The sequence below is a fragment of the Pterocles gutturalis genome, unplaced genomic scaffold (assembly GCF_000699245.1).
Source record: "Pterocles gutturalis isolate BGI_N339 unplaced genomic scaffold, ASM69924v1 scaffold5805, whole genome shotgun sequence".
Lineage (NCBI taxonomy): Eukaryota > Metazoa > Chordata > Aves > Pterocliformes > Pteroclidae > Pterocles > Pterocles gutturalis.
In genome coordinates, this window is record NW_010143256.1 from 4,229 (window position 1) to 16,792 (window position 12,564).

The 12,564-nt window shown below is 36.9% G+C and overlaps 1 protein-coding gene across 1 annotated transcript in view; it reads left to right on the forward strand.

Annotated features, from left to right (window-relative positions):
• Positions 1–9,195: 9,195 nt before the first annotated feature.
• The window catches only part of ZPLD1 (zona pellucida-like domain containing 1), a 21,533-nt gene continuing 18,164 nt past the window's right edge, over positions 9,196–12,564 (forward strand). Inside the window, exon 1 of the mRNA XM_010084652.1 lies at positions 9,196–9,301. Coding sequence (XP_010082954.1) covers positions 9,196–9,301 — 106 coding nt within the window. The remainder of the gene's footprint in view (positions 9,302–12,564) is intronic.

A 12,564-nucleotide genomic window follows, 5' to 3' on the forward strand; every position in this document is an offset into this window, starting at 1 on the left:
ATTACATTGTGTCCAGTCACAAAGGTGACTGGGCATGATAATTGCACCACCTTTGTTTATTTTCAAAGTAGTAATAATTACAATATATTATCGAATGAAGATAGTGGGGATTTGTAATCAAGTCTTTGGTTAAGCTGGTGAACTGATACAGTCCAAATTGACATAGTTACCTTAATTGCATTGTATACTGTGAGAGGAAACTATCATGGTCTCAGAGCAGCAGAAGATAGGACTGTTGGCCCTGCTTGCATGCTCTTGATCAAAGAATATTTTTATCAGTGCATGATGTTTTGTTTTCTTTCAGCTAGGTCTTGAGCAGTACCTCTCAGGCTTGTTTTAGAAAATTTTTGAAAATTATTTCAAACCTTGTTTTAAGCCCGAAATGGCTAAGAGAGGGACTTGAAACATACTGAAAGAAAAATTCATAAGTGAATCTTTTCTATTTCACAATACAAGTAATTATTCTTTTTATTTCTAAATATAAATCTGGGAACAGTGTAAGTGCTCTCTGATTTCACAGCATTTATGAAATCCATGGTATTACCTACTTTCTTAGACTAAGATACTAGCAGCATTATTTACTGCAAATTTGTTTAACTCTTAAGGATTAGGTAGTGCTGTCCTGTACTGCAACAATATTCTACAACTTTACTGCTTAATTTCTGTTCCTAAAAGTAGGAAAATTGAAGTCGTCATGGTGGCATAAACTGTTGCTGCTTTTTGTCAGGCAAGTCTTATTTTACCAGTAACTTTTCAAGCTGCAAACAGATGGCTGCAGTATGATCTACTTGCTAGTGACATCAAGGATTATTTACTGAAGATTTATGTTTACATTGCTCTCTTCAAAAGTGTAAAAAGAGTAATTGAGTAGAATGATACTGATTTAGAATTTTATCTGCCCATGAGACTTCAGGGCCCTAGAGGCAGGCAATAGGATTAAGAGCGTCTCATCACTAGGTCAGCGTGATTGAATCCAGACCATGGTTAGAGGCAACTGAAGGCCATTAGCATGTGATGACTCTTCAGTGGCCTATATCAAATGATTTGATAATCTCTGTAAATTTGCTAGCTGATGGAATCCCTGTAATGATCAGTGGTCTGAGAAGGGGAGATCTGCAGACTCAATGTGTGTGTGTTGAGAATGTATTTCAGCCTAGGAACAACCTCTTGGTTCTAGGATTTAGGGACACTCTCTGTACGTTCCCTGTACAGGGGACTTGAGGTGACTGTTGCTTTTGTATTTCAGTCCAAGATGATCCTGGACTTGCGTTAGTCTCTCAGTGATTTTCAAATTGCAATGTCTCCACTGAAAATGAAAGAGGAACACAATGTAAAACAGCTGTAAGAAAGCAGAATCAGCCATTTTTTTTCTCAGTATTGGATTATTAGCCAATGACTTAAAAACACTGCAGTAGCATTCATTACAGATTCTTCTATATGTAATAGCTGGTCTGTAGGTGGGTGCAGCACGGCTGGTGGTTACCTGATGGTCTTCGTTTTGTAATCGGGCAGTTTTAACTGTTAACTGTAGATTTTTTTCTTTGTAATATTTTGTAGGTGGAGAAGTGAAAAATCATAAATAATTTTTATTTTAGTTTTATGATGAGAGTCAGATATGCGGTGACTTTAATAGGAAATGTCTGTTTTCAGTAGGTTTGTATTCTTGGCATTTCATGTTGAATCCACCAAAGTTGCACAAAATAATCTTAACTTCTAACACACAAGATTGAAGAAATGCAGAGCTAGGTGCAAAAAGTCAAATTATGTGGATTTTCATAATTAGAAGGAGGTCTTGCTTTGTCAAGAAGCTCCAAATTTGGGCTAAAATTATCTTTTCAGACACTGCAATAGTCTCCAAATCTTATACTGAATTTCCTTTCTTTTTTTCTCAGTTTTCTTGCTGATGTAAATTTTTTTCTGAAGGAATAGACAATATGAAGAGTGTGAAAGTGATAGGAGAATTTGTCTAAAATTCTTTAGTTCAGGTCCAAAGCTTTGACCATAAATTGTCTCCTTCAGACCCATTTTCTTCTCGAATCTGCTCTCACTGACAACATTTTGTACTTCAAATCTGCGTGAATGTCCTGTGGGAAACAGTGGTCTTTTCATGCAGGTTGGAAGAACAGAATAGAATTCCATCTTTCATGGGAGGCTCAGGAGATGTGATTTTTGTGCCTTTTTGTATCTGAAACTTTAAGCTGATTTGTGATTTCACATTTTATTCACGAATCTGTGAACTGTGGAGTGAGAAACATAATTTCAAACATAAACTTAAATTTTTTAGCTTCTCTATCAGATACATATTTAGGTACTTTCGTTGTGTGATTTGGAAAACACTAGCATTTCCTTAGGTTGTTAAAATAAATGTCTGGAAGACATTTGGCAATATTTTCTGTGAAATGCAGGAAGAAAGCACTGAATATCCTATTGAAGTCATCGTTGTGGGACAGCAAAGCAAGTATTCTGGCAATGTTTAAAGTAAAATCCAAGTGTTAAATCACTAAGTATAACTATGGTGACAATAATATGGAATAAACTGAGGGGAAGGTAGCACGTTTGAAGAATATTAGTATTTCATTAGTAATTTCATTAGTATTTCTAGGAAAAGCTAGAATAACTCTGATACTTAGCACAGAATAGCAGGTAAATGGTTTACTCTGTGACTTCAACAGTCTTAACTGAGTAAGTTTAAATAGTAAGTCAAGATCTCTGGCTTGCTCAACAAACAGTTGTTCAGGGTTTTTTTATGCTTTAATAACTGGATTTCCCTAATAGTCTATCTCCTTGGGAGAAGGTGGTATGCTACTTTATGAAATATTGCCAACAGATTTATACATAGTCATGTGCTTCATTTGTTCACTGTTTCTCTTTTTACCTTGTAAATATGCGGTTAATATAGTTTTTTTCAGACCATATTAAAAAATATCAGTGCATCCATGGGTTTGTTATAACAATGAAGACAGACCTGTATACTAAAGTACAATGTTTAAAAGATTATTATGAATGTTTTGAAGTGTTAAAATGTATCTCTCTCTTTTTTTGTTTTTTTTTTTTTTACAGCTTATTGGCAGTGTGGTACACTGATTAAATTTCCCTAGTCTTTAGGCAGGCAAAAAACCAGTCTCAGCTGGAGTTTTGCCTATCCAAGGCTATGAAATGAAGCTCCAGATGGACCTATGCTAGCACATATCTCTTTAAGCACACCTTTAGCTGATTTTATAGGTTGAAGAGCACTGCATTGCTCTAAGGCTTCTACTATTTACCCAAAATACACATTTAACTTTCACTACCAGTAGTAAGAATCACAAAAAAGACTGAACTGTGTCTTAGGGAACCAGATCTAGGTTTTCAGCCTTTTGGTGTTGAGCAAGGTTTAGAATGGTTATTTCACTTCAATTTGTAAGCAAGCTTCCATATAAATATTTTATGGTCTTGAATTTCAGTTGCCCATGTAGCGTGCTGGTCAAAATTTGAAGTCTTTCAGTTTAAAGTCTAGTGATCTTGGTGTGGCTTCCTTTTGTGGAAATTATTGTCTCTTTCTCAGTCCCTTTGGCTTTTTTTATCCTGTGAAAGATATTATTGTAAAAGGACTGGAAAATAAATCAGAATGTTTTTAAACTTTAGAACCAAAGTAAAAGCTTTGTATAATGTTCTTAAAAAACTGCAACAATGTGGTCCCCAGTCTCATTTTCCTTGGACGCTGTAGGCACCCGCCTGATTCACAAAACAACTTGGCATTTGAGACTTTAGTTATGATTTAGTCTTTTTCAGGTAAAGCTCCTGTTTGCTTCTGATGGAAGTTTCATTAAGGAGGGACTCTAAACTTTGATCCAACATTTAATTACAAAGCTAATTTAATATGGAGCTAATGCAGAACTCTTGTTTTTAAATCTCAAGAATTTAGTGGAAGTATATGACTAGCAAATAAACATGGGTCATAATAATTGATGCTGAAGGCAACTCCATGTCTGACTCCATGTGTGTGTTTAATGAGTGATCTTTTCACACTGTCTGCAACTGCTCTTTGTGTTCTGAATAGTTATGAGAGAAAGAGATTAGTTTGCCTATTTAAAACAAAATTATTTTCCTATTTTGTGGGGAAGAAAATATCAGCTGTTTTTGTACATTCTAGGGTGTGCTGATCTCTGATGTTCTTAGTCTTATTATTTCCTCATATATGTTAAATGATCATGTTTATTTTATTTCTGTGCTGTGTGCCCTCAAATACTGTAATTTCGAGAGCATACAGTCTGTTCACAGGTTTAACTCTGTCACTAGCTTTAATTCTCTGCTTAGGAAACTGCTAACCTTCAAGATATATGTGTGTGTGTGTGTGCCTCTGTGTGTATAAATTTGTCATGTATATATATGTGTGTGTGCATGTCTGCATATATATATTTTTTCAGCTTTGAAGGTTTTGCTTTGTGTAATGGGATAGCACTATGGAGTCTGAAATCAGAAATCTGTAAGAAAATGAATGCTGTGTTTCAAAGTCTCGGCACCAAAAATTATCCACAAGAAGAGGGAAACTTTATAGTTGAAGCATGCCTTAAAGTTCTTCACATCAGGTGCCCTTTTGAAAAAAGGGAACTATCACCATTTGGTAGGCTTGTCTTCAAAACGGGTACTGTAAAGATACAAATCCTATTTCATCTGCATCAGAAGAGCCAAGGAGATAAAGTGGAAGGCAATAGTGAAAACATCATCTGGATAATTCATTACGAGAGGATGTACAAGTCAAAAGAGAGAGTTCCACAGAAGAACTTGAGGTGGAGAGGTATTCTTCTGTTTTTGTTCATCAGGTTACTTTTAAATGATAGCAAATGATCTAGTATGTGTCTATAAGCAAAGCAGTTCTGGGAGACCTGACAGCAGTAGAGTTAACGTACTTCACAACTATTTCCAACTTGAGTGCAGATACAGAAGGAAGTGTGTCAGTAAGACAAATGTAAACCAAAAAGACAAGGAACTATATTGTCACAAGATGACTGAGAAGTACTCATTGAACTGTATAATGATAATTTTAAAATACTTTGAGTAAAAGTGGTAATATTTCTATTCCATTACTCATCAAAACCTCATGTACAATGCTAGAGAGCATTTAGGCAGTTACTAGATATGTGTGAAAAAGTTTATGAATGTTCTGTCAGCTTTATTACGTACTTATCACATCTATAATTTTCTTTCAGAAGTTTTCATTATTACTATTAACTGTTTTTTTTTGAAAGACTTATCCAGTCAGAAGGCCTGAAGATCACCATATTGTTTTGCAGAACTGCAACACCCTGAATGAAAAATAGGGAACAAGCAGTAGATTATAGGATGTTCTCATAAAATACAGGATGAATATTTGAAATAAGTAATACACTCAGAAGTCAGAACTGGCTCACAAAGGAATTTCAATAAAAATGTAGGGCTGAATCACAATTGAAAATTTTTTAAGATCTTCTTAGAGAGGATGAGTGAAGAAGAAAAGTGAATGTCAGGTTACAAGAGAGGAAAGAAGAGGGAATCTAGATGGGTTAAACCACTGCTTCTCCATGAAACTAAATTCTTACATTGACTGCAGGATGGCTTTTGTTTAAATCATAAACATCTTCACTTTGAAATTTTGTGCAGGTTTTCTGACACGGTGAAGCTTATTAAATCAGGGTTAAGGGCTTTGTAAAATGGTAAGAATTAAATTGAGGACTGCATGTTTGCATGTTGCATCTCAGCTTTTTATACTCTTCAATGATATGCAGCATAGAGCAGTAAGACCTGCAGTTGTGACTGAGTGCTGAATATATGAACAACTCTGATTCAGCAGAAATTCATACCCTGACTATTTCAGCATTCTGGAAGTTTACTCTAAATTTTATTACGTTGAAACCTGGATAAGTTGGGCTGTTTTTCCTTTGAGTTGATTGTTTTATGAATCTAGTGAACCATGATCTCTGCAATTATTTAATTAACCATGTTTGGTAGGTTTTTAAATCCCTTTCTCTTCTTCTATACCTGGCCTATAAAGCTCTCATTCTAGTAGCTTGAGATAGTTGTCATGTGAACTTCTTTTCATGTTAATGGAAGTCCTGCACGAGGATTTTTACCTCTATCCTTAAGTCAAGGGAAAGAACAGTTCCCTTTCTCAGCAGAAAATACCAGACCTTATTTGGATGAGATCCTTAGGTAGATGGGTGGAGGCAGAAACATTTGGAAGTAAAATTATTTTAGTGACTAGGACTGGATTTTTTGAGGTCATTTAGTACTGCACTGTGAATATAATAAACAAAACACAGTAAATAATATAAATATGAATATTCTTGAAGATGCTCAGCAGAGAAAACCAGAGATGAGGACAGATGAACAAAGAAGAGAACTCTTGGTACATCAATGAAACCTGGTATGGGTTTGTCAATTAAAAGTTTCATAGGTAGAAAGGATCATATTTCCCTTGAAGAAGTATGTGTTGACATCTTTGGAATAATGAAAAAGTCATCTTAACAGCCAAATATGTTTGCTACTAGACCAAAGAAGCACTTTTTTTGGAAAGCAGTAAGAGCTGCATTCCTCAAAAAAGGCTTAAAGAATTACTTACTAAGTTGAAGAATCAAGGCAGATATCTTCCATGTGAATATGTTGACTCCTGGATTATAAATCACCCTATTCCTGACAGTTGCATATTACCTTCCTTTTTTTTTTTTTTTTTTTTACGTGGAATTGTCATTTCACATTCATGTACAGGCAATAAGTTTAAGACATTCCTGTTACTATTTTGATAAAAATTTTATGCTTCTTTAGTTGGATGAAAATGTTCATCAGTATCAGCATGGTACAACTGTTTTGGTTAGGATGCCTTATGCTTTTGGGGGACTGAAGTTTTAGAAATTTCTCTTGAGAAATAAGTTGCCAGAGGCCTTTAAGAACAGGCTGGAGAAAGCAGAAATGGCTGAATGGCTGCCTTGGTTCTTGCTGGGGTGGGCAGATATGTCTCATGGTGCTTTCTAGTCTTGCCGTTCTCTTGAGAAATGAAAAATAATGCATGTTCCTAACTTATTTAACTGAAGTCAGCAGTAGTCAGCTCAGCTGATATGTGGATCTGCGTGTTGATCCATATGCAGATGAGTTAATAGCCAGAAAGAAAGTAGGACATTATTGGTTGTGTTAAAAATCTGTCTTGTTCTGAATGCAGCTAGAGGACTAATGCTATAAATACTTAATATCTTAATTCAATTTTGTTCCTTAGCAATCATCTCTCCTTCCTCTGAAACACAGCAGCGGAAGTTAAGTTTAATAATTAAAATTTTAGAATTTATGTAAGTTCTGCCTTTCGTCTAAAATAATAGCTACAGCTTTGTCAGTGTCATCTTTCATTAAATTCTTTTCAAACAGTTTTTTTTTTTCTAGCAAAAAATACTGTGGCAGTTAGAAAACTGAAGTCAGATTTAGATCTTGGTAAATTGCCCTTGATTTAAACCACTGTAACAGACATCAAAAACCAGGTAATATACAACAGAACGGTAATAGCTGCTTTATTGATGTAAGTGTTGTACAAGCAGAGGTAAGGCTCCAGTACACTGGAGAAATGCCAATTTTCCAAAGGAAAAAATGGTTTTTTTTCAAAATAAAGTATGAGTTTTCATAGCAAACAAACAAAACACAACCTTCTCCATCTGAGAGTAAGGGAGAGGGTGAGCAGCTAATGAAAACACAGAAGTTTCATAGCAACCCACTTAGGAATTTTATTTCTTATGTTTTCACAATTCTTCATCAGCATTAGTTGAAAGTGCTGTCAACCTCCACAGGAATCTAATGCAAAAGGAGTAGAGGGTCAAAGAGGGCTTTCATTTAGAGTTCTGTATCCACCTGAAACTGAAAGGAGGTTGCATTGTTGCTGTAAGTCACACTTTGAGGAAGTTGTGCAGAACTTGCTAGCAAAACTGCTTTTGGCTATGATAGCAAAAGTTATACCTGGCTTACAAAACATGCATGCTTAACAGGAAGCTGGTGTTTCCAGTTCTTCATTTTTATTCCATGTACTTCCAAGCAGAATCACACAAGAGTGAATGGCCGGACATTTGGACGTGCCTTTGACTTTAGTATAGTTTGGCTCAAGTGTTCCATTGTAGTTGGTTTGTTTGCTGACAGAGCACTTGGAAGGGTCCTCTGTGGGTCTGTCTTTCAACACAAGGTTTTAAGTCCCAGGTTTGTGTACGCTGTGAGCCTGGTTTGAAAGCTAGTGAAAGCCTTTCTATTAGTTTGAGCAGACTTTATCTCAGACCACTGTGTAGCCATGAAAGATCCAGTTAGGAGTGAGGGTTTGTCTCAAATTTTTTCTCTGTGTACTGTTGCCAGCTCTTCTCAACAATTCATGACAGCCACTTGCCATGCCAGATGTGGTTGCGTTAGGGTATGCTGCATCTATGGAGTTTACAGATGTTCTTTGCCCGCTTGAAGAAAGGTGATGATCAACATCTCTGTACCTATAGCTTTAGAGAAAGCAAACCTCTGAAGTCTTAGAATTGCTCTGTTTCTGTCTAGGCCAAATACCATGGGAATTACACCTTGGAGTTTTCCTCCCAAGAGAAATAGTTACTCAAGACACTAGAAAATCATGTGTTCTGGTCTCCTGCTCTGCTTGCCAGATACAGTTCAAGTAGATGCAAGTGTGTGTACCAGCTCTGTACATTAGCTCAATTCAATTGCATGTGTGCTTCAAAGAATGGACTTTTGGCAAATAGATACGAACCAATTTTTTTCTAGGACCTTGAGCCTGAGAATTGCTCAGCAAGCCATTTGTCTGTATGGTTTTCAAGGACTTGGTTAAAATAAAACTGTTGTTCTAAGATGTCTTTCTCAAATAATTTTTACACTGAAATGTCAAAAAAGCTGTCGGAGTTTAAATATTTAAGCAATCCTAATCTATCAATGTTTTAGGGATTTTTTTTCATTTTCTTTGATATCATCTTGAAGTACCTTTTTTTGCCACAAGTTATGATTAAAAGCTGTAGAAGTTAATAGAAATTTCACATTACACAGAAGTAGGGAAATGGGCCCTGCTGCCTGTGGCCTCTTTCCCATAAACTTGTGAGCTTCATCCCCAGTTCCTTTGCTGGAAACCGTCACCTCCCAAGTGGTTAAATGACTGCAGTAAGCATCTTTAATGCAATGAACAGATGTGTGTAATAACCACCTAATGTTTTGCTAGGTTTTGCAATGGAACAGGTATGGTTACTGCTCCTGCTGACGATTAAAGTGCTTTCAGTGACTGCTCAGTTCAATGGATACAACTGTGATGCTAACCTCCATAGCAGGTTTCCTGGTAAGTGTTTAATAGACTTTTTTTTCTAATGACTTCTTTATTGTCTTGGTTCAAAGTAGTGCTTATTCTTAAATACAGAACTTTAACTCTGTCTGAAGCCTGGGGGTAGGACTCCACATTAAATGAATGACAGTGAAGCTCCTTTAATGTTGCACTTTCTTCTTGGTTGCACAATGGGTCAAATTCAGCCTAGTAAGTAGTGAATGCAACTCCCCTCACATCAGTGGGGTTTGACCCGCTTTTGCCAGCACTCTATCCTGTCTGAGAAATTCACCAGAAGTCATGTTGTTGGAAATTTTCTTTATAGATTTAAGAGTCTGAAACTTCTAGCTGTGTTTTCTTTCATGTTTTATCTGTGTAAGAGAATATAATTATGTCTTTTTAGTGAAATAAAGAAATATATATCTATTTTTGAGCAAAATTAAGTTGATGGCAAAATTCAGTTTCTCACTTCAATATTAAGAACTTGGTTAGGGACAGGTGAAGCAATGGGACATATCTGTATGATGTACACTCATGCCTTCATGAGAAAATGGGAATTAAGTCGTTTTGGGGACATCAGATGTCTGGAGCTCTTAATACAATGAGAAATAAAAATGAAATTTCAGTCTTAGTGATATGTGTATCAGGGTTTAATCAGCTAAAGAATATTTTTTAGTCTCTGTTACATTGCTTATCCTTCCTGTCCCAGTTGTTTCTTGGGCAGAACAATAATAATTAAGGCTGTGAATAGTGGCTCGCTCACATCTTGTGTTTCTTAGGCAGCAATTGAATTGAACAGTATAGTGGTGAACTCTCAGTATAGTATTATGCTGTAATACCTTTCAGTGTTCTTGCTTTCTGAATAATAATAGTTTTGATTTTTTTTTCAGGAAGGATCATCTCTTATTAAACTTAAGTCAGCAGAAAGCCTACAGTCTGTTTGTTTCCTGTGTTTCACAACTTTGCTAGGCACTTTGTTGACATAAAGACGAACAGTGGGTTTGATCCTTTTTCCCTTAATTGATATCAATATGAAAAGCAGAGAAACAAGACATGAAAAGAAGATCAATACATTGCTTCCATCCCTGACAAAATTGCTGTTTGAGTATTTCACAAAGTACTTCTATATTCTTTTTCTTGGGTAAAAGTTTTACAGGCTTGCCTTAAAGTGTGCATAAATTGTGCCCACCTGCTTCAGATCTACCTTTCATAGTTTTTCTTGTAATTGTTTTCTTTTTTAGGTGTCTTGAGGTGATTGCAACAGCTGGACTGAAGTTCAGATTCCTCTTTCTATGCTTTGAAAATTTTTCTCTGGTCATTTTTTGCACCAGCCCTGTGCCAGGATTTTATATTTGCAACGTGATACCATGAATTGAATCCAGCTCTTACTATGGGTTGGGTATTTAGGGGCCACTTGCAGTTCTGCCTCATAAAAAAGGATCATCAGATTCCATGTCTGTGAAATCTCAGACTCAGGAGAAAATCTGTTTAGGTTTGTTCTGGTTTTGGACAAGTCAAAATATTTTTTAAAGTAAATGCTAATCAACCTGTACTGCCCATAGGGGCTGAGAGTCAAGTCGTGCTCTTTCTTGTTTGTGATTTCAGACAGTAAAGATTCAAAGGCTGGAATTTAATTGACAGTATTAGTGCTCATTCTGAGAGAAAAACGATGCTGCTTGTTAGCCATGCATTTGAGATAGGGTTTAAAAAAGCAAATCAAATTTTGTCACAAAATTTGATAGGTATTACTTTCAGTATGCAGAAGGGACTGCAGTGTAATCAGCTATGGGTAGAGGAGCTAAGTGAGGCTGCTGAAGCTCTGTTTTCTGGGTTCAAGAACTCCAGAAGATAGGTAAGAGAACCTCTGTGGGGAGAAGGGGCTTGCCATCCTTACCCTTGCTTCCCCAGAACTTGTCTCAGGCTGTGGCTCTGAGGGTGCTGGCACTACTGGCTTCAGAGTTTGAATGTGTGGGGAGTGGTGAGAGGCCAAAATGGAGAATTGTTTCAAAACAAGCATCCTCCAGGCTGAGGTACTGATCACAGAGCCTGGTTATGGATAGGACTTTCTTCCTGTTCCTTGTTTGTTCCACATAAGAAATCTTTGTTGTTGTCAGCTGAAATTCCAAACGTGGGGTGAGAATGGACTTTCTTGCTGAGGTCTGTGGTGTGCAGATACCAGAGAAGCCATTGGGCTTTGAAGTTGTCTGCTCATTTTCTTTAAAGGCCGTGAAGAACAGAAGTTGTCTTCAGCAAAGATGAGAAATTAAGCCTTCCTAAGGGAACCTTGGAGCTCATCCATTTTTCATTTGTATTTTTATCATTCATTGCTTAGGTGACCCTTGCATAGGGATGGTGCTGCATAAACAGGATGATAAATAATCAGGCAGGACTTTTGTTTCTGCAGTTTGTGGGTTTGTTTTAGAGTGTAGGTATGCAATAATCAGCAAGGATTAAGAAAAAAGACCCGTATTTGGTAGACGGAAAGTTACGTGATGTTTTATACCAAAAGCAAGATGTGTTCTAGAGAGTATGTAAAGGTCAGATTCTGCTGTCCTTCAGAAGGTTGCCTGGAGAAAAAAAGCTTTAATTCTGCATTGCAGTAAAGCACAGCTTTTAGAAGGCTTTTGGGGAATGGAGCCATAGCAGTCTCTGTCTTCAGATGGGAAACACACAGTTTTGATTCAGGGGGCTCTTGCTATAAGTACATATTGAGAATGTAGTATAAGCTAAGAAAATATTGCAGCTTTTTCACATACACTATGCATTTTAATTCACTATCAAAGCAGTGATTTGATCAAAGAGGAGGCTCACGCAGAAGCTGGTTTGGGGCTATAAATGTCTTTGCATACCTCTTCTGGTGGAATGACTTCTGTCAGTGGGGTTCTGTGGCAAACTCTTGTCCTCTACAAGTTTTTCGCTGTCTGCTCTGGGGCAAGTCTTGGCAATGTGTGGAAGGGTACCAGAGCAGAAGTGGGCAGAGAGGCTGTCAGCATTTGGCTCATGTTGCCATGGGTCCTTCCTTCCTTCAATATTGTCTCTGTTGCTTTAGTATCTATATCCTTCTTGAGCTTTAGTCCATTTTGCATGCAACACCCTTGTGAGTACAGTTGACTATAGGTAGTTTGTGTGATTTGAGTCGGAAATAGGCCGAGTGCTTTGCCTGTATGGAAACTCTGTGACAAAGAGGTCATTATATTTAACGCCCCATCAGCTGGGTGACCTAACCTTCAAACCATTGCCCATCTCTTACTTGGAAAACCAGAAGCTTTTACTGCAGGAAT